At 38.7% G+C, this 27,714-nt stretch overlaps 1 protein-coding gene across 2 annotated transcripts in view; it reads right to left on the bottom strand.

The window, feature by feature from the left end:
• hectd4 (HECT domain containing E3 ubiquitin protein ligase 4) overlaps positions 1–27,714 on the bottom strand; it is a 110,773-nt gene that overhangs the window by 14,161 nt on the left and 68,898 nt on the right. For both annotated transcript variants that reach the window (XM_087262271.1, XM_087262272.1), the window contains exons 53-66: positions 26,824–26,961; positions 25,508–25,644; positions 23,218–23,378; positions 22,659–22,840; positions 19,836–20,041; positions 19,593–19,723; positions 16,300–16,505; positions 14,388–14,567; positions 11,055–12,328; positions 8,946–9,153; positions 8,517–8,740; positions 6,579–6,724; positions 5,616–5,719; positions 2,710–2,833 (exon numbers count right to left, since the gene is read on the bottom strand). In XM_087262271.1, the coding sequence (XP_087118397.1) occupies positions 2,710–2,833; positions 5,616–5,719; positions 6,579–6,724; positions 8,517–8,740; positions 8,946–9,153; positions 11,055–12,328; positions 14,388–14,567; positions 16,300–16,505; positions 19,593–19,723; positions 19,836–20,041; positions 22,659–22,840; positions 23,218–23,378; positions 25,508–25,644; positions 26,824–26,961 (3,421 nt within the window). The remainder of the gene's footprint in view (positions 1–2,709; positions 2,834–5,615; positions 5,720–6,578; positions 6,725–8,516; positions 8,741–8,945; positions 9,154–11,054; positions 12,329–14,387; positions 14,568–16,299; positions 16,506–19,592; positions 19,724–19,835; positions 20,042–22,658; positions 22,841–23,217; positions 23,379–25,507; positions 25,645–26,823; positions 26,962–27,714) is intronic.

Here is a 27,714-nt window from a genome sequence, read left to right as displayed (position 1 = left end):
GTTTTCAGTGTTGTCGTGCACTACGGGAGAGAAGCTGTCCTCAGTGTCCCAAATAAAGGAGTGCAAGAGCAAGAGCCTTTATTCTCTGTGCATTTACACGGTTTAATGAAGGAAGGAATACTAGAAACTCATAGACCGCTACAAATATTGGAGGGAATATGGAGACAACATTAAAATATATATTTTTATTACTTCAAGAGTTCACACTTAGCTGATGATTTACAAAAGCTTGTTTGGCATGCAGTCCCGGGAGAGAGCCCCGAGCTCAAGGACTCCTCGAGTCCGGGGCTTCCTCCCGTTTGGCAGAGCGAGAGGGGAGCCTGAGCTCGGTGGATCTCAGAACTCCCCGCTGCGGTAGCTAAGGGAACCCGAAGGTTAGATAAATGCTTGGTTGTTATGCATGTTGAATGTCTTTGGATGGTGGGAGGAAACCGGAGAACCCGGGGAAAACCCACGCGGACACGGGGAGGACATACAAACTCCTCACAGAAACACCCACCGGTTCTGTGGGACCAGGGCTGGCAGTGCTCTTGCCGTGGGGCTCGCAGTGCTAACCACTGGGCCACCGTGCCGCCCAATCAGAGGTAAAGGAGGAGAATAGGGGAGGAGGGGGGTTTCTTCTAAACGAAGATAAAGTGAACTGAAAACTGTGGATATTTATAGTAGCTTAGGGCTTGTATGATTGGAAGATAGTGATTAGCAAATGCGAGACCAGCCGTGATAAATCATAAGCACGTGATCCTCTCGAAATTAGTTTATGAATAAACTTCAATTTATTACTTACATTTAAGAACAGAAATGTTTTTTTTTTAATAAAGACTTTTTATAATTCAAAAAATAATCAAATAAACTGCTATTTCTCACCTCACGTGCACGGACCTGCTTGTACAACACTAGAATGCATCACATCCGGTCGGCCGGTCGCATACAGTCTAGTCGCAGGAGATCAAATATTTCAACAGCTTAATTCGGATCCGAATTTTCCCTATACGGAGATGATTGGAACTGCCCGCAGCTCCCGGACTACTCTCCATTGGAAATGAATGACTTCCGGTCTGTCGCTTGTCGTTTGTCGTGTGCAGTGGAAAGGAGGCTTCAGACTATGCGCGGGGGTGCAAACTGTATTTTTCAATCCTTAAAATTGGAAAAGTGGATTCTGATACGCCCTTAATGCTTTTGCGCCATACGCTTTAGACTTTGCGCCTGGATCGTTAAAATAGAGCCCTTACGCCCTATTCACACGGGGCTTCAGCGTCAACGCTTGACTGAAGGCGTGTCTGACGTTGGGACAGAAGCGATCGTCATATAAGCATCAGCCAATGAAATTCAGTCTGAGCTGGTGTATTTGCATACAGCGATCTGATTGGCTGACGCTTCTGTCGGCGCTTGAAAGGTTGAGCTAGTCCCAACTTCTGCAGCGAGCAACGCCTCTGGAGCGGCGCCGACGGATCCACAATGCAGTTCGGCAACGCCTGATGTCACACATTCAAAGTGAATGGGAAGCGTTGACGCTGACGCCCCGTGTGAATGTGGCGTTAAGGTCAATAAGATGCGCATGGCAACAAGACATCAAGCTTGTAGTTAATATTAAAACGTGTCAGAAATGCAGCCACAGATTGATCAGTCTGGCTTCACATCAGACTAGTTTATGTAGTAAATGAAAACCATTTCATCTATATGCATAAAAAAAAAGCTGATTATGGCATAATTGGTATCAACGTTCTCAGGACCACTAGGAAATACATCAAGACCTGATGATAATTTTATTTTTTGTTATTTTAGTTATATGAGTTATTTTTATTTATTTATAGAAGACTTTTATATGTGGAGCTGCACCCAGAACATTCTGGGTAGTAATGAGATGCCAATGTCTTCATAAAACACAGCAAATTTCATTACAGGATTGACCTAAAATGCATGGTATGGACTGCTGCCAATTAAAGAAAAGCAAAATCTGTGTCGAGTAGTAAAAATTGCCGGTGCAATTGCACAAAGACAACCAAATGAAATGTATTAAATGAGAATTAAACAGAAAGCACATGTCATTATTGAAGACTGTTCCATCCTTTAAATATAACATTTCAGCGAAAGGACGTTTTAGGCAACCTCAAGTTAAGGAAAGTGTGTATCAAATGTCCTTTGTGCCGACTGCCAATAGAATTTCACTAATAATTGAGTTTTTAATGGGATGATATTGAATGTATTTGTGTTGCCTGTTTGCCAGAAACTTGCGTTCTGTGAATGAACGTCGCCTCGTGGTTCCATCCCAAAGAGGGAAGAAATCACTTTCCCGAACTCTCGCGTTCAATCTGCCCAGTTGGTGGAATGAACTCCCTAACTGCATCAGAACGGCAGAGTCACTCGCTGACTTCAAGAAACCACTAAAAACTCGACTATTTAGTCTCCACTTTCCTTCCTAATCTGCAATTGCCTCTCTGGCTCCACCACTAACTGTACTACAGAAGAAGAAAAAATACTAATGCTTTGCTTCTTACACTTTACACACCTGAAACTTGCAGACAGCACTTATTCATTGTTGCTCTTATAGTTGTGTAAATTGCTTCCTTGTCCTCATTTGTAAGTCGCTTTGGATAAAAGCATCTCCTAAATGACTACATGTAAATGTTTCTGTGATATGTGTGATGTGAGCGCTGGTGTGGTGAAGCCAAAGAGAATTTTTCCATTTGTTGACAATAAAGACGTGCAAACCTGTCAAAGTGCAGGTCATATCCACAGGCCAGGATCGCCCGCCAAACACTGCGGATATCCTGCTTGGCTCTGTCCAGAGTAAACTTGTGGAAACCCTCCAGCGTCAAAAACTTCTCCTCTGGCACTGTTGAGAGACATCGACATAACAGCAGATCATTCACACTTGTGATCGAGCGCCTGCTTAGTTTTCTACAGATGTGCGCACACTGACCCTTGTTTCAATCGTTTACTTTTACACTCTTACTAACGAATATACAACTAAATACAAAAGTACTCGCCCTCCTGTGAAGTTAGTATTCAGTAACGTTTCTTATACATAATTCTTTAATATGGATAATATTTCCTTAGCTATTTCTCTAGACCAGTGGTCACCAAACTTATTCCAGGAGGGCTGGTGTCCTGCAGATTTGAGCTCCAACCCTAATCAAACACACCTGAACAAGCCAATCAAGGTCTTGCTATACATGAAACACCCAAACAGGTGTGTTGAGGCAAGTTGGAGCTAAACACTGCAGGGCCCTCCAGGACCGAGATTGGTGACCCCTGCTCTAGATACTAGTATTCAGCTTAAAGTGACATTTAAAGGCTTAACTAGGTTGGTTAGGCAAGTTGTGTTAATTAGCCCAGTCACTGTATAACAGTGGTTTGTTCTTTAGCCAATCAAAAAGCTAGCTAGCCGGGGCTAATGATATTGACCTTAAAATGATGATTAAAAAAATTAAGAACTGCTTTTAATCTAGCCGAAATAAAACAAATAGGACTTTCTCCTAAAGAAAAAAATATTATCAGACATACTGTGAACATTTCCTGAATCTGTTAAACATCGTTTGGGAAATATTAAAAAAAGAGGAAAAAAATTCAAAGAGGGGCTAATAATTCGAGTGCCTTAGTGTCCCCACTAGTGCCGATATACAGCCATATCGCACTGCTACGAGTGTGATATTGTGTTTATGCAACAGTTTGACGGCATAATTGTGTATATAAAAACAAACTCAAACATGGAGAGTCTCAAAAACCCTTTTGTATGAGGAACTACTTTCTTCTGCGTTGGATTCAAATCACAAGCTGACAGTTGAGCGTGCATCTTTTAAACTTTAGATCTGTAGTGTCGGCTTTTTGCTGGCTGTATGTGGGCGGAGTAATACACAAAGGGTAAAGAGGCTGAAGGAGTTCTAATATTGCAGAATATTGCACGGCTATCAGCCAATCAGATTTGAGAACCAGACAGAACTGTTGCATATATATATATATATATATATATATATATATATATATATATATATATATATATATATATATATATGTATATATATATATATATATATATATATATATATATATATATATATATATATATATATATATATATATATATATATATATATACATATTGCATACATACAAATTTTTATTATGAATTTAATTATTATTTGAAGAATGCAGGCTCGAAATACACTAAATCACCTGCAATACCACAGTTCAATCTTTGGATGTAAGTTCCACCCTGTTATGTGCGACAACAATCATGTCTAATTTTTAGACATAATTACATATTTTTATTAGCCTCTGCAGTGGGGTGTATATTTAGATATAATATATTATGCTGCCTAAAAATTATTATTGGACCCAAACAGTTGACGTCAGAATTATTAGCCCCCTTTTATTTATTTATTGATTTTTTTTTATATTTCCCAAATGTTTAACAGAGCAAGGAAATTGTTACAGTATGTCTGATAATATTTTTTTCTTCTGGAGAAAGTCTTACTGGTTTTATTTCGGCTGGAATAAAAGCAGTTTTAAATTTTTTAATCACCATTTTAAAGTCATAATTATTTAACCCTTTAAGCTATACTTTTTTTCGATAGTCTACAGAACAAATCATCATTATACAATAACTTGCCTAATTATCCTAACCCTAATTAAACCCTAGTGAAGCCTTTAAATGTCACTTTAAGCTGTATAGAAGTGTCTTGAAGAATATCTAGTCTAAAATTATTTCAAGAGTTCACACTTAGCTGATGATTTACAAAAGCTTGTTTGGCATGCTGTCCCGGGAGAGAGCCCCGAGCTCAAGGGCTCCTCGAGCCCGAGGCTTCCTCCCGTTAGCAGAGCAAGAGGGGAGCCTGAGCTCGGTGGATCTCAGAACTCCCCTGCCGCTGTAGCTAAGGGAACACAAAGGATTAGACAAGCTTGATTGTTATGCATGTTGAATGTCTTTGGATGGTGGGAGGAAACCGGAGAACCCAGGGAAAACCCACGCGGACACGGGGAGAACATACAAACTCCTCACAGAAACACCCACCGGTCCTGTGGGACCAGGGCTGGCAGTGTTCTTGCTGTGTGGCTAACAGTGCTAACCACTGGGCCGCCGGGCCGCCCAATCACAGGTAAAGGAGGAGAATAGGGGAGGAGGGGGGTTTCTTCCAAACGAAGATAAAGTGAACTGAAAACTGAGGCTATTTATAGTAGCTTAGGGCTCATATGATTGGAAGATAGTGATTAGCAAATGCGAGACTGGCCGTGATAAATCATAAGCACGTGATCCTCTCGAAATTAGTTTATGAATAAACTTCACTTACTGTCATCATGACAAAGATAAAATAAATCAGTTATTAGAGATGAGTTATTAACATTATTATATTGATAAATGTAAAATCTGCTCTCCGTTAAACAAAAATTGGGGAAAAATAAACAGTGGGCTAATAATTCTGACTTCAACTGTATATCATATTTACATTTATACAACAGAAGAAAGAAACTCAAACAGGTTTTAAACAAGTGGCGGATGAGGAATTCTCAGTGTTGAACTGTCCCTTTAACATCTTTAACGTTTAGATGAGCATGTATGAGCTTTGTGTTTATTATTTCCACATGAAATCAGAAATCAGAAGAGTGATATTACTGACCTTCGGGTTTTTTGGCAGGAGATTTTTCGGGGTCTTTTTCATCGGGTTTGGTCTTCTCTGGAGATTTTGGCTTGAGGACGGTTTTTTTCTCACTCAGTACAGTTCTGCAGAAACGACATGTACCACATGATCTACTGTACACAGCATAAACTGCTATTATAGACAGCACTTCATAAGTAAAGGTGCATATGTATATGATAAGGAATGCTGGTATAAACCTAAAGGCACAAGATGTGTGATTTTGTCAATAAAATATACAAAAACCACTCGGACAGTCTTATATATTTTGCTGTCTTATCTACATACATTATCCCAAATGTTTTGAAGAATGTTCAAATCCAGAGAAATAATTAACCTAAGTCCTGTAGGATGATGAAGACCACAAGTACCATGATTCCACACTCAGTCACAGAGTCATCAAACTACACCTTTGTTTGTTGTGAACACACGCCCTCTAGTGGTGAAAATCACACACTGTGCCTTTAAATGTTTAAATTGCTCACACTTAGCAATAAGATTTCCTTAATTGATGTTAGATAATTTACTAACAAGAACAATGAACATTACATTTATTATTTGTTATTGTAAAAATTGGTTGACTGTGTTAATTCACAGTGCATTGACAAGCATAACTAGATTTCTAAAAATGCATTACTAAATGTTAAATAATGATTAATAAACAATAAATAAATTCACAGTGCATTAATGCTAACAAGCACAACTTTAGATTTTTAAAAATGCATTATTAAATGTTAAATAATGATTAATAAATGGCAATAAATAATGCACCATTTATTCTTTGTTCATGTTAGTAAATACATGAACATTAACTAATGAACCTCAATGTAAATAAAATAAAATAAAATAAAATAAAATTAATTGAATATTTTAATGCTAACACTCACCTCACACTGTAAATTAAATTAAATGATATGAATCGAATCGTCTGATGCTAATACTCACCGCACGCTGTTCAGCATGGACTTCTCTTTGGCCGGAGGTTTGGTGATGGGTCTTTTTGTGCTCACCACTTTGCCTTGGTGCTGCTCTTTGCCCGCTTTGCTGTGCTTGTTTTTATTGGGCTTTACTGTGCCGTATTTCCGCAGAATCTGCATGTAGAATTAATGAGGGTTATTTCTGCTTCGGAGTCTGCGATGTTCATAACAAAATGATCACACAATATTATAAGGTGTCCGATAACTACTCCTTTAACTACCTGCAGTACTTACTATGTGATTAGGGTCGGGATGCGGGTTAGTTGCATGTTATTATGCATAATTAAATGTAATTACAGTCACAAGGGACAATTCACGCTATTAACAAACCATTGATTATGACTTTTAGCTCAATAAACTAATACTTTGCTGCTTATTAATCATTATTATGGTAGTATTCAACTCAATTAAATTAAATTCAGCTTTATTTCTATAGCGCTTTTACAATGTAGACCGAGTCAAAGCAGCTGAACATAGAAGATCATACTTAATTGAACAGCCAAGGCTCATTCTGGAAATGTAGCCCGGCGGACGTTTCCAAGTTTGGACATGCCTGGTTTAGGTTTAGGGATGCCGAATAAGATCAAACTTTATAACTACTAAAGAACAGTTAATGTCATAATAATAAAAGGCAGGTAATAAGCTAGTTCACTATAAAAAATAAAAAGGTTCCTTGAGGTTCTATATTCTACTTGGCCTGTAGAACCTTTTACCCAAAAGATGGATCCATTAAAAACCGATTGAGTGCAAAGAACCTTTTTGATTAAAATGGTTCTATAGTTTTTAATTCATAAAATAATTATATAGTAAAGATTATAAAATAATTATAAGCTATAACACAGAGACAAAGATTTAATAGTCAAAAATAGTCAAAATCTAATATAATGAATGCTGTAGTCAAAATGATGGGGTTTTTTTCATGCAGGTTTGTACATTAGCATATAACTTATATTTTATAAATACTTAATATTTAACATTTTTGACAAAATATTTTGTGAAGTAATTGAATAAATTTAAACAATTTGAATTGGATTGGTTTTATTTTTATTCAATAATAAATAACATTCAATAATAAATAAAGAACCCCTAAAAGGTTCTAAATAGAACCATCTAACTTGAATTCAAAGAACCATTTGAGGTTCTATTTAATGAACCCTTAAAATGGTTCTATTTAGAACCTTTTTGGGGTTCCACATATGAAGCGCTTGATAGAACCATTTCTGGTTCTATATGTAACTATTTCTTTTAAGAGTGTAGTTAATAACATGAAAAGAGAGAGAGTTTTGAGTTTATTGCCATATCAAGACAACAAGTTTATTACTTATTATTAGTGTTAGTATTAGTATTATTAAATATCACTTTTCTAAAATTATAAAATATTTTAAAAATTAAAATTCAGCGTCAGCAATAAATAATACATAAGATTTAATACATAAATAATAATAATAATGATATTACATAAAACATTTAAGAAAAAAATATAAAAAATTGTAAGGTTTACTTTTAATAAAAAGTTCTCAATTTTGAAAGGGTTATAAAAATTTTATTTAAAGCCTCTCTAGATAAAAAAATCATTGTCTGATAATAAAAATAGGGCATTGCTCTAGTATTTGTTTAACAGTTTGGTTTCTTCTCCTTTGAGTAAACGCTCATGTGTGAGTCTCGTGTGTTCGATATCACATCTTCTGTAAACATGTCCTGAGTTAAAAAAAATAGTTGGATTTTATTCCTATTTCAGGCTGGATTTCAAAAAGTTTATTTTCTGAGCACTGACGTTTTGTGAATAGCATGAATCGTGACCTAAATTAAAGTGTTATCTTAATATTACTATTATTATACAAACTACATAATGTTTCAGAATATACTTGTGATGCAATTAAAATAAGCATGCTTTTGAGATGGTCACCTGTGTGAGCTGGTCATCGAGCACTTTTTTGGGAGGCCGAACGTGTGTGAAAAACACGTGTAGCAGGTTTCCGGGAGACTGAGAGTTGATCTGCTCTTTGCTGAGGTAAATGTCTGAGACTTTGACAGGTTTCACGGGAACGGGGCTCAGCGCCTGCTCTGCGTATATGCAGCTCTTAAAGATGTCTGTCAGCACGTCACGAGCTCCAGGAACCAGCTTGTCTCCTAAAAGCATAAAAAACAATCAAAGATCTAACTAACTTGATGACAAGTTAAAACAAACACCAGCGAAAGAAATCATAGAGTGCAATTGTGGAAGCCACACATTAATACCACACATTAAAACAAATAAACAATTCCAAGAAAATTAAAACAAATTGCGTCAGAAACAAGCTTCCACATAAAATGACACGGTTTGAGATGCACCAACCTCTGATGGATTTATCCAGGAAGTACTCCTCCAGAGCAGAGCTGCCCTGTGTGTCAAATAAACTCTGATTGACACTGGAGGCGGTGAGGATCTCCTCATTGGTCATCTCCATTAGCTCCTCCTCCCTTTCCAGATTGGAGAGGCCAATCAGATCGCTGCTGTTGAAAAGACTGGCCCGAATCTTCTCCACCTGAGCTCGTGCCCTTACCTTTAAGGCCAAAGTAAGAATTGTAACATTATTAAAGGCACAACAACCATCATTAAATAGAAAGTTCTGTTAATAATGAGTTACTGATTTATTTTATTTTTTTCTGATTTTTAAAAGTTGACAGCTCTTGGGGTTTCAGAATACATTGCATAAATTAATGTGCGACAGAACATCACATTTTTGACCAAATAAATCGTCATCAAGCGTCCTGCATGATCATATGGTTATGTGCAAAAGCAATGAAATTGTATATTAAAACAAACAAATCTAAATATGAGAAATTAAGATACATCTTAAATGAATTTATGGTGAGTAAATTAACTGTAAATGATCATTTTTGGTGAACTATCCCTTTAAGTGGGGGCTCGTCCGGGATTTGGAAAGCTCTATCCAATATTTAGAATTTGGACTGCAATACTAAGATTAACCACTAGGTGCCAAACATTCATATGGAAACTTTAATGCTCTACTTAAGAAAAAAGAAGTCTTGAATCCGCTGTCGCCTCTGGCTTGCATGGTTTAGGATCTGAAAAGCTACTCATCGATGAATTTGCTCTTCAGTGTTTGGACTCTCAAAAATGACTTTAAACCACACTGAACTGAGCTAAACTGAACTGAACTTATACATTAAAAACTGAACCACCCTGATCCAGTTACTATGACCATTTATGTGAAGCTGCTTTGACACAATCTACATTGTAAAAGCGCTATAAAAATAAAGCAGAATTGAATTGAATGGCTTTAGGATGAGTAAACAAAGATTTTAGGGTGAAATATCCCTTTAAGTGGGGGCTCGTCCGGGATTAAACCCACAACCTCTGGCTCCTCAATTCATAACCATAGCCCCACAGGTATGATTTAAACCCACATATGCAAAAATGCTTCAAACAACACTGAAATGATGTCATAGTTCTAGGGCCCTCCCAACTCTATGTTAGCCTAGCCTTTTATCTGACACGCTATACTAGGATGAACATCTGGTGAGGACACCACTCAATCTGGCAACCTGCATTTGTGTCAAGTCATTATCAGAATGGCCAGGTGAAAAAACCTTTGCCAGTATTTTAACTATGGACTGCAATACTTGGTTCAACCACTAGGTGTTAAACCTACACACTGCAACTTTAATGTTCCACTGTTGAAAAAATAAACCTAGATCTTGAATGGCCTTAGGGTGAGTGAATGAACACTTTGAGGTGAACCTTCCCTTTAAGTGTGGGCTCGTCCAGGATTTGAACCCACAATCTCTAGCACCTCAGTTCACAATCATAGCCCCACAGGCATGATTTAAACCCACATAAGTAACAATAATGTTTGTAAACAACATTTAAATAATGTAATAGTTACAGCCCCCACCCACCTCTATGACAGCCTAGCCTTTAATTGGATGCGTCACCCTGATGAGGACTCCAATCAATCTGGCAACCTGCATTTCTCTCAAGTCGTAATCGGAGGGGCCGGGTGAAAAAAAAAACTCTTTGATATTTGAAACTTGGACGGCAATCCTTAGTTCAACCTACTTTAATGTTCTACAACAGAACAATTAATTAATTTTTGGCTGGACTATCCATTTAATGTGGGGGCTCGTCCGGGATTTGAACCCACAATCTCTTAGACCTCAGTTCACAATCACAGCCAGACAGGTATGATTTAAATGCAGCTAAGTAACGACAATGATTGTAAACAAGACTCAAATGATGTAATAGTGATAACTCCCAACCAACTCGATGATAGCATAGCCTTTTTTTTTTGGATGTGTCACGTAGAGGCCACCAATCAATCTGGCAACAACAATACTATAACAATAATAATTGTAAACAACACTAATTTAAACCCACATAAGAAACAATAATTTTTGTAAACAACATTTAAATGATGTAATAGTTATAGGCCCGACCCACCTCAATGACAGCATAGCCTTTTATGGGACGCGTCACACTGGCATGAACATCAGGTGAGGCCACCGTGTACATGGAGCTCCCATCTGAGACTGACGTGGCAGCACTATCCTGCTCCCCGAGGCTGCCGAGACTCCCTTGACTTTCTGTGCTACACAGAGACACGTCCAGACTCTCCTGACTGGACACTGTGAGTGGATCCAGAGGTGCTTGTTGCTGGGAAGGACTGTTTACCATCTCCTGATTGGACAAGGGCTCTCCGGAGGCTCTGAAGGCTGCCTGTAAAGCGCTGGAGACACTCATTGCCGCACTGTTGCTGTTGGGGCTTCCTGCAGTGCATTCTCTCTTTACATCTTGAGGAACACATGTCGTTTCCGCTTTGGCTTTTTTAGGGTCTTCTTCCTGAACTGGAATGAAGATCTCATCCCTGAAGAGCCCGCCATGAGCATTGCATGCTCTTCGTATTGCATTGCGCACCACAGACTCCTCCAGGTGAGTCGGGATTCCTGAGAGCACCAGCAAGCGACTGTGAGCTGTCGAGCCAACCAAAGCTTGGCAAGCGTCTGCCACAGCGTCGCCGGTGACGCCAAGACCTTGCGGGTCCTTATTAGTAAGATGCCGTAAAATCAAAAGCAAGGTCAACCCCCGGTGAAACCACAACATGTCTTCAGGCTTCATGTTTAATAGAGCATTGTCGCATTCTGATGATCTCGAGCCACTTTTCCCTGAGACGGCGGAAGCTGAGCCGACTGCAGCGCGCTCACGTTTTAGCTTCACCTTTTTGCGCTTTGAAAGCAAACTCGGACTTTGCGGCGTCTGGCCTGGAGAGGACGAAGAAGAGGATGAGGAATCACTGCAGTTGGCTGTGCTTGTTGATGAAGGGACGCCGATTACTGACGTCCCAGAACCAGAACTCAGCGGTAAAGTGACTTCCGCCACTGCCAGGCAAACCTCCATCAGTGCGTGGAAGTATGTAGAGAAGCGGCTCCGCTCTGCAGAAAGTGCAAGCGCTCCACTGCCGCCTGTTGCGGAAGTGCAGGATCCTCCGCTAACCAACCCCCAGCTTTGGGTCTCGTGGTCGTAAAGCTTTCGTAGTTCGGTTTGAAGAACCATCAGGACTGTTAGGCAGGGGTTGAGAAGCAGCGTGATGTGGCTAGAGAGACCCGAAGGGGATTTGCGGCGCTCAAAAGCGTGGATCTTGCGGAGGAGCTCTGCAAGCAGGTGGAAGGTCAGCTCCTTGATGCTCGGAGCAAGATCTGTGGTCCACAAAAGGCCACCTAAAGAAGGATAAAGCCAGTGTGATGTCAGGGTTTCTGCAGATTTTACAGGAGCATAGGATTGCACGATACTGGAATTGGGTACCAATCGATACTGAAATTTTAAAAACGTCTATTTCCCGCTAACATTTGAGCTGTTCTTAAACCATTGTGTTCAAGTGCTCAACAGAAATGACTGTGATTGGCCGTGAAGGTCATCAGTTCACCAAACTCACCACTGTTTACTGAGTGTAACCACAGATACAGGGACACTGGAGCGTTTTAAAACTGATTCATCAGCTCATTTGTCACCTTATAGACAATCCAGCTGATCGATGGGACTTTAAAACACAGTGTCCCTTTATGTGTGGTTACACTCAGTAAACAGTGGTGAGTTCGGTAAACTGATGACCTTCACTGCCAATTGCAGTCATTCCTGTTGAGCACTTGAACACAATGGCAAGTCAATGCTGTTTAAGAACATGCTCAATGGCACTCAAATGTTAGCGCGAAATGGACGTTTTTAAACAACAGCTCATTCTGAAAACGTTGTCCCGTGGATGTTTATGGAGACCGTGAATTATGTAGCCGGAGGTACGTATGGCTGCATGTAATTTTTTTAACGAATGCTACCGGTGGTATGACGCTGTTTCTTTTTGCTCTTACCAGCTGACTGATTACCTCCGTGTGGAGGGCTTTCCCACGGCAACTAGTTTGTCCAGTTAGCTCGTCGTGTACGTCGACGAACTTGAGACGCCAGAGAGGAGTTGACCAGGACGACGACGATGTGGTTCGAGTCCGGAGAAGAGCGATTCCAGAAATCAGGTAAGACAAAAACAGAATCCAAAAAATTAAATGAACAAGTGAATAACGAGGTGAGAATGTGGTAAAGTCCGGAAACGTGGTAAAAATCAGACGAGGGCTTTTCTTTTTCTGGACGTCTTGTGTAAATCGTCGGATGGGTTTAGGGAAGTAAGTGAGTGGGCGGGTCAATCGGTAAAATTGGTTGGGTTTAAGGAAGGAGGAGGGTGGGTCAGTCGATTGGTCGGCCGGCCAGTCATTCATTCAGTCAGTCAGTCAGTCAGTCAGTCAGTCAGTCAGACAGTCAGTCAGTCAGACAGACGGTCGGTCGACCGTGTATGCTTTTTCAGATCTTAAATTTCTTGAGAGAGTTCTCTCGCGAGTGCCATTTGCGGCCGCTGTTCTCGCGAGAGAACTCACTCAAGAAAGATCTGAAAAAGCGTACACAGCGGCCTCTTGTGGATATGCGAAAACAAAAGCTGCAAAAAAGGTACCTCCCAGGACGTATTTCACGGTCTCCAGAAACGTCCACCGGAATATGTTTTCAGAATGAGCCTGGTTTGTTTTTAAAACTTCAGTATGTATTGGTACCGAATTCCAGTATCGTGACAACACTACAAGGGCACACTAAGGACATTTAAATACCTTTTAAAGACTTAAGAAAAGGGAAAACAAACTGTAGAAGTAAACAATACAGCAATGTGTTGAAAACAACATATAATGTCTAGGGCAGGGGTGCCCAAACTCGGTCCTGGAGGGCTGGTGTTCTGCAGAGTTTAGCTTCAACACACCCGCCAGGAAGTTTCTAGAATGCTAGTTAGAGCTTGATTCACTGGTTCAGGTGTGTCTAATTGGGGTTGGAGCTAAACTTTGCAGGATACCGGCAATCCTGGATTGAGTTTGGGCACCCCTGGTTGTATTTATATCAAAATTTCAAAGTACCAGTACAGAGTCACTTTATATCTATATACATCTATGCCATGAATACAACTAGTAATGTGCTCCTTAGACAATATGCATGGCAAAACAGATATACAGAGTTCTGATGGTGGTCAAGTGTGAGAAATGAATCCTTTCAATTTGAATTAGTCGCCGAATGCAATTTGTGTCACATTAATGGCACATTTTAAACAGAGTTTAACCATATAAACTTGTTGTTGTGCACATTGTGTTTTCTAAAAGAGGCCTACATGTTCAATAACTGCTTTAAGTGATTGTAACCACGTAGTAAATTATTGCAATAGTATTTTAAAGGATCTGCAGAGAAAGCCTATCTCACCTAGCAGCTCCACGACCTGCATGAGCACAGAGGTGGGCACCGTGTCCAGCTCATCCTCAGAGCGCTCAACGGTCTCTCCTACACTGTAGGTTAGCAGCTGTTCAGCGAAGGCCATCGCCAATGGAAACTCAAGAGGCAACGAGTGCAACACCAGCACTGCTCCAGGAGGGGGAGACACACCTATGGACAGAAATTTCAACATGAGCTAACGTCAGCTATATTGGTCTAAATGCATCTTGCCGATTGGTCTCTTAGAGAATGCAAAATAAGTCAGATCACTGAAAAATAAAATCAACGTGTAGTGGGTGAAACAAGTATTGAACATCATGTTTTTTTAAAGCAGCTGCTGACATGGAATTGAAGCAGATTTTGGTAAAAACGCATATTCTTGATGATGCTTCTGTGGGTCTCGTCTATCAAATCTGAGCTTTATTCTGTATTCTCTATTGGATTCGGATCAGGTGATTGATCTACAGCTTGATTTTCTTTCTCTGAAAGCATCTGAGAGTCTCCCCGACTGTGTTTTGGATCATTGTCTTGCTGAAATGTCCACCCTGGCTTCATCTTCATCCTCCTGCTAATGTAGATGTTGGACTGAAGCAGCTGATCTTCATTTACACTGAGGAAGGGCAGAGGCTTGCTGAAGAACTACTGAGAGATTTCAGCTGCTGTCTGGGCTTTCCCTGCCAGAATACACCTTCCTTTCTTCATGTGTTCAACACTTGTTTTGCTGTGTCATTTCATTTTATTATGCATAACTTCATTTGTAAACTAATCAGATTAATTTTCTTTGCATATATAGATTTCCTTAGTTGTTATCCGGGGATTTTGGGAACATCCAGAAAAAAGAAGTCAACGGCACCTTTAGAAATATGTTTTCTGAGAAAAATTGTGACGTGTTCAATACCTATTTTTATATTTTATCTTTTTTTTCAGTGCACTAAACGATGTTAATTACTATTATTAATGTATTTACGGTTAAATTGTGGGTTTGGTTTAGTTTCATGTAGTTATGCATAAGCAAAGACGATTTTTGTTCCCATTTTCTTAATCAAAGAGTATTGATAAATAAAACGGATACTAGTTCACACTATTTTAACATGTCCTTGTCATCATCAGTTCACAAGTGAGTAATATTTATTAATTAGATGTACGTACTATACGGTTAGATTATGGGTTAGGTTTAGTTGCATATAATTATGCATAATTAACTCTGAAGAGTGTTGCGAAGCAGATGAGAGGACGCTTGTAGGAAATCTTGTGCGATTCATATACCGTGGGGGAAGCTACAGTAGGCTGGCAGGTTAAAGACGCCTCTCATGTGGAGAATGACGCCTCATGCACTGCTCAGGTGTGAGTCTCTCACAGACTTCAACAGAGTGTCTAAATCTTGATGCTTCTGTGGGTCTCGTCTATCAAATCTGAGCTTCATTCTGTATTCTCAATTGGATTCGGCTCAGGGGATTGGGTGGGCCATTTTACAGCTTGATTTTCTTTCTCTGAAAGCATCTGAGAGTCTCCTTGGCTGTGTTTTAGATCATTGTCTTGCTTAAATGTCCACCCTGGCTTCATCTTCATCCTCCTGCTGATGTAGATGTTGGACTGGAGCAGCTGATCTTCATTTACACTGAGGAAGGGCAGAGGCTTGCTGAAGAACCACTGAGAGATTTCAGCTGCTGTCTGGGCTTTCCCTGCTGAACTACACCTCCCTTTCTTCATGTGTTCAATACTTTTTCCCTGTGTCATTTCATTTTATTACACAGAACTTCATGAGTCCACAAATTAGTTTTGTTTCTTTGGTTGTTACCAACATCCATTTAAATTTCAAGTCAACAGAGTCTTTAGAATTATGATATGAAAATTATGACGTGTTCAATAATTATTTCATCGTATGTAAAGGATTGTGACGTGCCCAGTTTGACGTGCACTCTGTCGGTGGGGATGATGATGCTGGGATACTGGTTGGCTGTGGGTGGAGGAGTGAGGCCCGTGTTGGACGGAGAGGCGTCCAGCGGGAAACACACGGCCTCCATCAGGTTCAGCTGGCCGTTACGCCGCACTTTATGACCGAGCCCATACACCATCACTCGAGCCCATGGAGCTTTGTACAGAGAGGAACTAAGAGAGAGAATAAATAAATAAGCATATCTAATAAAGTTAGGTCCAAAATCCAAAACTGTGCTTGTTAAAGGTGCAGTAGGTGATTGTCTTCAGAAACACTTGTTGTTGTGCTGGTTGAAAGTCTCTTCACAGTCCAATAGTAATGATTACAGTAAATGATCTAAATGTGTTTATATGTATTTTTATATTCAGGGTAAAGCATAAAACTGAAAAATGTTCATCCAATTAAATAGAGTCGGACTGTCATCTCCCTTAATTCCGATAGGCAGGTCAGACTGTCTGTCAGCAAATGTAGATTCAGACTTCTGCGCTGCGCATGTGTTCACGCAGGTCTGCCATTAGCGCGTGCCCGTCTGCATCACAAACGCATGCGCGCGAGCGAGCTGCGGGCCGTTTGCAGATGCCGAGTCGGAGCCGGCACTGCAAAAAATGCTTTTCTTGCTTAGATTTTTTGTCTTGTTTCTAGTCCAAATATCTAAAAATTCCTAAATCAAGAAGAATTTTCTACACAAGCACAACATAGTGTCTTATTTTGAGAAATAATATACCAATATTAAGTGAGTTTTTCCTTTAAACAAGCAAAATAATCTGCCAATGGGGTCAGCAAAATAATCTTACGTCAAAAGAAAAAACAAGATTAATTTGCTTTCCCTATTGGCAGATTATTTTGCTTGTTTTAAGGAAAAACTCACTTAATATTGGTATATTATTTCTCAAAACAAGACACTATGTTTTGCTTGTCAAGAAAATTTTTCTTGATATAAGAATTTTAGATATTTAGACTAGAAACAAGACAAAAAATCTAAACAAGAAAAGCATTTTTTTTGCAGTGGGAGGCGCCGAAGGACAGCCGAGCTCGGGCCGATTACTGTAAAGCCAGGCGCGGGTATAATTCGCCCTTAAAGCGGCCGCGCGGTCACGAGACGGACCGGGAGAAATCAAAAGCTGAATTAAAACTTTTAAAAACCTGAATCAATATTGGAGTTACTTTAGCACGCTGGGGGAAGGACGACACCATGGCTGAAGTATCACTGTTGACAGGTCATGTTGTGTTTTGAAACTATTTTATGTTAGATTGTGTTGTTATGAATGACTTCTATGCACAGACGTGTTTTTCAGCCACTGAAATCTCCCGGTGAAAGATTGATGTGATTATTTTCAGTTTCATAAGGTCCTTTGACAGCATCTATAATGTAGATTTATATTTAGTTTAACAACAAAACATCAGTAAATAGCGCTATTCCGCCTAGCCTGCTTTACTGAGCTGGGGTCCGTTCTTCGTGCCTCGCTTAAATGATCTAAGATGATTTGGCAGATCCTGGATCTGTTCATCTTGATTACTGATCTCTGGCTAATTTGGTTCTTCAAACAAGTTCGTGAATCAGATTAGAATGTCTGGATGAACTGATCTGAGATCGCTGTGTGTGTTGTGAAGGACTGATCTATCGATCCTCGAGATCATGATCAGCTATGCAGCGATTGGCTGACGGCACAGCAGCGTAATGACATCATCTGATTAATATTCAATTATCCATGTGAGCAAAATTACATCAAATTAGCAGTAAACCGCTTGTTAAATATGACACGCAATAACCTTCCACATTTGTTGTGAGCTGCAGGCTTTACACTTTCATGTGTCAAGAGTATTCATCATGTATTTCAATGCAAATCAGTGTATTTAGTTCTACATTTAGAGAAGATTGTCTTTATTATAGTAGCCGTTTTTTAATCGGTGTAAAGAATAACTGGATGTTTACAAAAGCGTTTTCATATTGGTAAAGGCGTCTGCAACTTTTGTGAAGCATCAAATCACCGGCATATTAACTATCAAAACATGTTTATGACTGCTGAAATGTATTATTGCTTTAAAAAAGTCACATATTGTGCATTTCTATTATACACAATTTGTACTAAAGCGATCTAAAAAGTTCATATCAGTAAGTTTTCTCTTTGCACCAGCAGGTGGCAGTCTTTGTACTTTCATTTCGAGGGTGCAGATTGCATAAGTTTTATTAATATGTATAACTTTATTTATTTTATTAATAACTGTAACTTTATATATATAGTTAAAAATTATGTACCATTTTCCCAAGTGTATAACTACTACTGTAAGAAAATATCAGAATTCAGAACATACTTTCTGTATTATCTTTGCTTGAACTGAGCCGATCTAATCCTGTTTATATGAATTGAACCTGCTCCCGGTCAGGTTTGACCTAGCAGAACTGTTGCTATGACAACAACTCTCGGATCAGCTTTGAAGAACGAAACCATCCTGGATCGTGTCAAATCGTCAATATCCAAATCCAGCTAATTGAGTAATCCACGTACGAAGAACGGACCCCTGAAGCTGCTATATAAGTTGCTATAACATTCGCATTGGGTCATTTTTAAACAATGACAGCCTTCCTATACTGTTTACCATGCTGCTCTGAATATTCGCTCTGAAATAGCATGTAAGTGTGGCAAAGTATTTCATGTAATTCCTGCACGGCGCTGGCACTAACTAACTGGCGAATGACATGAACTAGTGGGTTGTCTGTCGGCTGTTGCGCGCGCTCGCGATTTCAAGGGGGTGTGGCTTTGAATCCCAGTCCCTCCCCGCCGTCCAAAGTTAATATGCTAAGCGGTTAGCATTTTGGCAGATCACCTACTGCACCTTTAACATTAGTTACTGCACTGCACATTAACATGAACTGATGTTATTTAACCTAAATAATATAAACTAACGCTAGCATAAATGAAAAAATACAATAATTAATGTATTACTAATAGTTTGATCATGTTAGTAAATACGTTAACTAATAGACCCTTATTTTAACACAGTATTTTTTTAAGGTTTACCCCTACCCCAACCCTAATCCTCACAGTAATGTAACTATACAGATTATTATTCATATTATTTATTAAATTGCCCATTAATTGTATTTTATTAACGGCTACCCTTACCCCAACCCTAAACCCGACCATCACATTAATGTAAAAACTGCAGTTATTGTTGGACAGTGTCACAAAAATGACGCTATGTTAATGTGAGTATCCACAGCTGTATCCCTTCTAGACTTTACTGTGCTCTTAACTCACTCTTTGCGGCAGCTGAGTTGACTCTCTTTGCAGGAGACGAGCACAAACGCAGCGCCGGGGAAGTTGACGTCCATGCTGACCTTTGACTCGGTGATGGGAATCTCCTCCAGCGTGAACTGCTCAGGCGCACTCTGGAGTACAGAGAAGATGAGAAAGTTTGAGAAAACTTGAGAGTTCCCGAGAAACAGCCCCTGTTTTAAGATGATGTGTGTGTGTGTGTGTGTGTGTGTGTGTGTTCGGTACCTGCAGGAAGCAGCAGATCTGTTTGGTGAGCTCCAGCAGACTGTCCTCCCCCTGATGCAGAGCTCTGCTGATGGCCACGCTCAGCCACTCGCGGACACTCTGAGCGTTTCCCTGATAGAAGAGCTCAGTGGGAGAGCAGCTCTGACCCTGCAGTTCATGTAGGACCGACTGAGCCAGCAGCACAGAGTTACAGCTGATCCGGCCGTCTACACACACACACACACACACACACACACACACACACACACACAGAGGAGAGTCAGCAGACAGATTATGAGAAATTACTTCATCTTGCATTCATTCATTCATTTTCATTTGGCTTAGTCCCTTTATTCATCAGGGGTCACCATAGCGGAATGAACCACCAACTATTCCAACATGTGTTTTACATATGTTGCCCTTCCAGCCAGAACCCAGTACTGGGAAACACCCATCACATGCACACTCATACATGCATGTGCGCATGTGTTTGGACTGTGGGGGAAACCGGAGAACCCGGAGGAAACCCACACTAACACGGGGAGAACATGCAAACTCCACACAGAAATGCCAACTGGACTTGTCGGGCAACAGTACTAACTAATAAGCCACCGTGTCACGGACTTCATCTTTTGTTAACAAAAAAATAATTTATTTTATTTTTCTCCTTTATTTTTATGCCAAGAACAAATTACATTATTTATACAGAAAATTGTCATTTTTATACATATAAAACCCACTTTAACAAACCCTAAATACACTGCCTAAAGAGCAATTAAAAAAATAAATAAATAAAAAAAATTTAAATTAAAGAAAAAGTAATTATATATATATAAAAAAAAATTGTAAAAAAAGGGCTGCCAAATCTTTTTAAAATAAAAAAATAAAATAAAAATAAATACATACATACATAAATAAATAAAATAATAATAAATACATATAGAAATAGAGTGACAACAGTAATGGGTGATACAATGAGGGATAAGGCTGTGCTATCTTACAATGGTAAGTTAACATAGAAGAAGCTTGAGATTCTGGACAGAGAAAGAATGGACAAAGGGATTACAGAAAAAAGATTCCAGTTACATACAAGACAGTCACATTATTCCCCAGGAAGTACACTTATAGCAGAGAAATGTGATAATAATGGTTGCCATACATATGACAATTTGCTAGAGCCTCTAATTGAATATTACATTTTTTCCAAGTGTAAATATAACATCAGGTCTTGAAGCCAGTGTGATGCTTTAGGTGGATTTAAAGATTTCCAGTGCAGTAAAATTTGTCTGCGAGCCAGCAAAGATGCAAAGGCTATTATGTTTTGTTGTCTTTGAGTCAGACTCAGTTCACAAAAAAAAAAATTCTAATGTATATATTAGACATTATAGTTTTGTAATATTATATTTTATTATAATAAAATTCTATAAATATTAAATTTTAATCTAATAATTTAATCAATATTAAATTATTAATATATATATATCATAATTTCAACTTGTACTACTATCATAACTTTTAAAATCGACAATATTTGCTAATATACTATTTGATGGACCTGAGCTACTGAGGACTAAAAATAAAATAACTCATTTTAAAATGATTAATAAATAATGTAACATTAATTTTTATGTGAAGCATATCAGAAGCTAAAACAGAAGCATATGTGAAGCTAAATACAGTACAAAAAGTCCTCACTGTTAATGCTAAATACAGTTGAATTCAGAATTATTAGCCAACCTGTTTATTTTTTTCCCCGATTTCTGTTTAACGGTGAGAAGATTTTGTTCAGCACATAATAGTTTACCAACTCATCTCTAATAACTGATTTATTTTCTCTTTGCCATGATGACAGTAAATAATATTAGACTAGATATTCTTCAAGACACTTTAAAGTGACATTTAAAAGCGTGACTAGGTTAATTAGGGTAACTAGGCAGGTTAGGGTAATTAGGCAAGTTATTGTATAACGATGGTTTGTTCTGTAGACTATCGGGAAAAATTTGGTTAAAGGGGCTAATAATATTGACCTAAAAATGGATTTAAAAAAATTAAAAACTGCTTTTATTCTAGCCGAAATAAAACAAATAAGACTTTCTCCAGAAGAAAAAATATTATCAGACATACTGTGAACATTTCCTGAATCTGTTAAACATCGTTTGGGAAATTTTTAAAAAGAAAAAGAAATTAAAAAGAAGGCGAATAATTCTGACTTCAACTGTGAGTAATGTTAAAAAATAGGATTTGACAAATCATTAGAATTATAGATTATACATTAAAAGTAACCTCAAAAACAATCTAATCCATGTCAAGATAACAAACTAATGTGACCTAATGGGAGCTTATCGTAAAGTGCTTAAAAACACAAATACTTCAACAACTTGTTGATATCGAGGAAACTTACGACAACTGACTGAATGATAAAAATATTTCAATAATGCTTAATTTTCAAATAAAAGAAAACCTTTTCCCACAAACATGAAATTTAGCATCTTAATAAACACTAATATATAGTGTAAAACAAAAGTGCTGTATTTGTTATTTAACGGTAATTAATGCATTAACTAATGGGACCTTAAAGTGAAGAGCTAAAATATGCTTCAACACTTAAAAAAATGCCTAATTTCCAAAAATGTATATTCACATATTTTTTCTAATTATCAAATATTAATAAATACTCAAAAAAAAAAGCTTGTTATTAATACAGTATATGTTTACATAGTTAAAGCCTTAACTCCAAAATGTTACCTTGATTTTTAAAATCTTGTCCCGTTATTCTTATAAATCTTCTAACATTGCTGTTTTGCATGTAAAATAGCGCTCATCTACATATTGGTATGACCTCACCTGGCAGAGGCGGAGCCAGCAGCTGATTGGACAGGAGCTGCAGGTGTTCGAGTGTGATGTCACGCACTGCAGGGATGTGGAAGAGGCGCGTGAATGTGTGAGGACTCTTGGGCGCAAAGATGTTGAGCAGCGCCATGCGGCAGTACAGACGCGCCAGAGCACTTTCACAGCGCAGCAGCTCCCTGAAACACACACACACACACACACACACACACACACACACACACACACACACACACACACTAAGTGAAGTTTCCATTACCAGGGGAGCTCTCGAAAACTACCTGATCTTAAACCCCCTTACATGCTCAACAACCAGGCGGGAGCCCTAGGCTCAATTATCTTCGAGCTCAGGGTTCCCTCTTGAGTCTGCATGCCAAACTTGCTATTAATATCAAGCAATATCTAAGTCCGAGCTTCAGAAACATCAGCTTTCAATGCTGGAAATGAAATAAAATGTCTCATTGGTCGAATAGAAGTTTGTTTAATCCATCCACGTCTAATAACGAGGCCCCTTTTTAATTTCATAGTCATAAATATGTCCGTATAAGTTCTTTACCGATGAATCTGGATGTTGCTGCTGTCCAAAGACACCAGGCCATTGGCTGCAGCCCTGCGGGATCCTGCCGGCGGTCTCTCCAGCATCTCTATGGGGTACCAGTAGCGCACCAACACACCCTCACTGCGCAGATACGTCTCCACCTGCACCAGCTCATTACCCTGAACACACACAGGCAGATATTTCAGATGCATTGTAAAGCTGCACTCTTGTAAGCTCTGACATCGACCCATTTTAATCCAAAGACTCTGTTTTCACGAGTAAGTACCATGGTAAAACGGTGTAAACAATAGGTCTCTGGCAGAAACGGTGACATAAACAAATAAATCACCATCCATAAATCAACACTAGTGTGTCGGTGGACTAAATGTGCTTGATGGGATGTTTTTCTGTGGACTCTTACCTTTCAAAATAAACCGTGATGTACAGCAATGAATGCGTGTGTGTGTTGGTATTACATGATATGTACGCCATATCTAATAAGCGTTTTCTGCCAAACTTACACACATTTAGCAAATACATTCTTTATAAGCTTTCCATTGAAAGACAACTAGCTGCAATGGGTGCTTAGCGGATGTAGCTTTTATTTTATGTAGAGTTTTTCAAGATTACTCTTGTCCTTTTTGGTGTGATCTATTCATAAACATTGACATGTGGAAAAAAAAACAGCGCTTCAGTGCGACCTCGTCGGGGCGCTGTGGAAAGGGTTAAGATTAAAAGACTATGAAAACTGATATCTCGCACAGCTTGTACACAATATGCATGCAGCACTCAATGTCATTCATGCACATAATGTTGGTTATGTCAGTGAATCTAAACAGTAGTAGGGGTGTAACGATTTATCGTTGTACGATTTATTGCGATGCAAAAATGTCACAATATGCATCGTGGCGTTAAGACGATTTGATTACGATATGACGTCCGTTTTCTCTTATTAGTTGAGCTGTTTGCACGTGAGCTACGTTCTACCTGCTGTCGCACGTGAGTTCAGATTGCAGCAGCAGTAATGTTAGCAGACCAAGATGAGTGGAGCTGAAATAGAGGATGGCCCATCCTCTCAAAACCAGACGTCTGGCAACATTTCGGTTGTACAGTCATTGCTTTTTGACATGCATACTGGGTCAAACATAGCCTAAGTTTTAAAGTCTTCACAGTGATTTACATACTTTGCACAGCGACATGGATACCTCCTAATGGTGTTGAAAGAGTCACATACTAGATTTATAAGGTACAATTCACCCTAAAATATCATTCTGTCTTCATTTAATGATGTATTGGCGGCCGCAAAATCACACATGACGTGAGCTGACCGTGAGCTGTTACTACAGAGGGCGGACTATGATAGACGCGCGCGTATGGCAAGCCGTTTTAGCATTTAAACCTTGTTCTGACTATCCATAAATATATTCAGAGATATCTCTAATTATATTTTGACTAGTCATAATTATAATTCGACTAGTCAGAATGACAATTAGAGATATCTGCAATTACAATTGTACTAGTACGAAATCAGATTGGAGATATCTGCAAATATATTATGCCTAGTCATATTCCTCCATTGAAAAAAATTTGCAGATATCTCTAAATGAGTTTTGACTAGTCACAATTGTAATTAGAGATATCTCTAAATGAATTTAATTAAATATGAATTAAATACCTGGAAATGTGGATTTTTTTTTTTGCACACACAAAAAAACGCAAGTGACCAAGCAAAGCCTTAAGCTCTTACTGTTAAATTCAATTGAATAGAAAGCTTATTTTTTTTGTTGCACCTTTACTTAAATTGTTCCTTAATTTTGTCAATAATATTTTTAAGAAGTTTTTAAATTGTTTTATTTTCCAGAGACAGGCCTGTTTAATTTATTTTCTTAAAGAAGGTTCAGTTTAACAAGTTGAAACAAAAGAAATACATAAAAAATAGTTTACTTGGTAAAATTTGCATTTCAGTTTAATTTTCAATTTTTAATCCAAATATCGTGATACACATCGAATCGTGAACATTATATCGTGATACACATCGTATCGTGAGCTGAGTGTATCGTTACACCCCTAAACAGTAGTAAACAACATGTGTATCACGGTTTTTAATCTGTGAAACCGACAGTATCAACACATGATCGTTACATGATTCACAGTAAAACAACAGGCAAAACCAGCAACAATCAAGAATGCATGATTAATGTCATGGCTTTGCAATCAATAAATGTGGTTATAATGGAAGTCAATGGAACAAAAACAGCCAGAGGGGAGTCAATTTGAACATTACACGAGGGTTAAAGCAGATACTCACCGAATCCACATCGAGCACAACTCCATGTAAGCTGAAGGTCTTCAACATGCCGCGGATGGCAAACTTTGGTAGAGCGGTTCCTCCTGTGCTGCTGCAGGTGTTGTTTCCCTCTGGACAGCGGATGCCCACCGTCAAGCCTGAGGGACGGTCAATACAAAACTCATTCATCTAACAAACTGAATTATTCATTTTTTTACTCTCTTTCTGTCTCTCAAGAATTCAACTTTCAGCCAGTGCAACTTACAGTATGTTTAAGAGCTGTGCAATTAATACAAATATTAACTGTCAATTAGCATGCACATGCAACAAGTTAATGGAATAAATAAACAAACAAAAATGCATATAGATACACTGTCAATTGTCATGAATATGCACAACAATATATAAATATTAATTTTTCCTATGCAAAATATAATTAATTGAGCTTTTTTAACAAAACGCTTTATTTTATTTAGTTTATTTTTGCTGATAATTCATCTCCCATGCCGGATCATATATCATGACTTGAGATTTTTAAAAGTGTGAAAGAAAACCATTTTGTGCATCTTTTAACTCAATGGTCAAATAAGGGCTCAACAATAAGGACTGCCCAGTGGCCCAGGGCCAGAGTGAAAGACGCTCGGGACAGTAGACAGGATTGTCACAGGCCCCTATCGGCCAGTAACGATGAGTACGTTATTTTTTTCCGTAACCTGGTAACAACTAGTACAGCAAAAAAATAGCAACATGGCGGCAACATCAAACTATGAGGCTAAAAGAAAATCTCTGTTTCTGAAGTCTTGGAAGAAGACAATTACATGGGTACAAAATTAAGAAACCAAAAAAATAAATAAATAAAATATTGTTCAAACATTGTCGTCAGTTTGGCAAGCCATTTTTATAAAAATAATTTAGAATTGCAATAAAATACCAGCACATTTTCCATACTGCTCTTTTCATTCATGAAATCAAGTATTTTGCTCATTATACATTTATTAACATTTTTTAAATGTTTAAATTCTAGATTCACAGTAGTTATTTTGCCACATTATTTAAAATATGTGGCTAAGAAATAGCTATTAACTTCTTTTTTATTGGTGGGGCCAGTAAAAACTTTGGCAGGGCAAGTAAAATCTCAACCACGGGTCCAATCGGCCCAGTAGAAAAAAACCTTAGCGTTGAAACCTGCAAATGCATGCAAAAAATGTGTAAAAATGCAGCACTTGGTGATTATTCCCTCAATTTTTTATGTTTGTTACGCAATGAATTAATGTAAGAGTTCAAAATGTAAACGCATGTGTAACAGCAAACAGGACAACTGTGGCTTTCACACAGACCTTTGCGGACTTTGTCGATGGTGAACTTGTTTGCTTCATCCTTAATGTCTTCGATGGTTGGAAGGTAGAGGTCTCGAGGGATCCCGCCATTCTCTTCATACAGAAACTCAACCGTCTGACGAGCGATGTCCACCATACCTGACAGCAAACACAGCATTATATTAAACACATGTGCAATCAAAAAACTAGAAATACCCAGCAGGCACACAACATCGCAAGACGTTAATATTAGGTTAGATTTAGGTCATGACGTCAGGTGACCCAAATTCACTGTCTAGCCAGCGTCTAAAGACAATAACGACGTCAAATTACTTTGGAAAGTGGCGAAAATCCAATATCTGACAGATGTCAAAGTGGTAACATCCACAAAGCGTCAAGGTGTGTTTAAACTCTTTTTAAACACAAAAGAAGATATTTTGTAAAATGTTAAAAACCGATAACCATTGATTTACAAAGTATATTTATTTTTCCTACTATAGTAATCAAAGATTTGTACCACTCATTAATTTACGCCACATTCACACGGGGCTTCAGCGTCAACGCTTCCCATTCACTTTGAATGGGTGATGTCAGGCATTTCCCGAACTGCATTCTGGATCCGTCGGCGCAGCTTCAGAGCCGTTGCTCGCTGCAGAAGTAACGCCTCATTCACACGGGGTTTCAGCGTTAACGCTTGACTGAAGGCGTGTCTCAAGTCGGGGCTGAAGCGATCATCATATCAGCGTCAGCCAATGAAATTCAGTGGCAATAGGCCACTGTTTAGCTGGTGTATTTGCATACAGCGATGTGATTGGCTGACGCTTCCGTCGGTGCTTGAAAAGTTGAGCTAGTCCCAACTTCTGCAGCGAGCAACGCCTTTGAAGCGGCGCCGACGAATCCATAATGCAGTTC

The sequence above is a fragment of the Danio rerio genome, chromosome 7 (genome assembly GCF_052040795.2).
Source record: "Danio rerio strain M-AB ecotype USA chromosome 7, GRCz13ab, whole genome shotgun sequence".
Classification (NCBI taxonomy): domain Eukaryota; kingdom Metazoa; phylum Chordata; class Actinopteri; order Cypriniformes; family Danionidae; genus Danio; species Danio rerio.
This window is presented reverse-complemented; position numbering and strand designations above follow the sequence as displayed.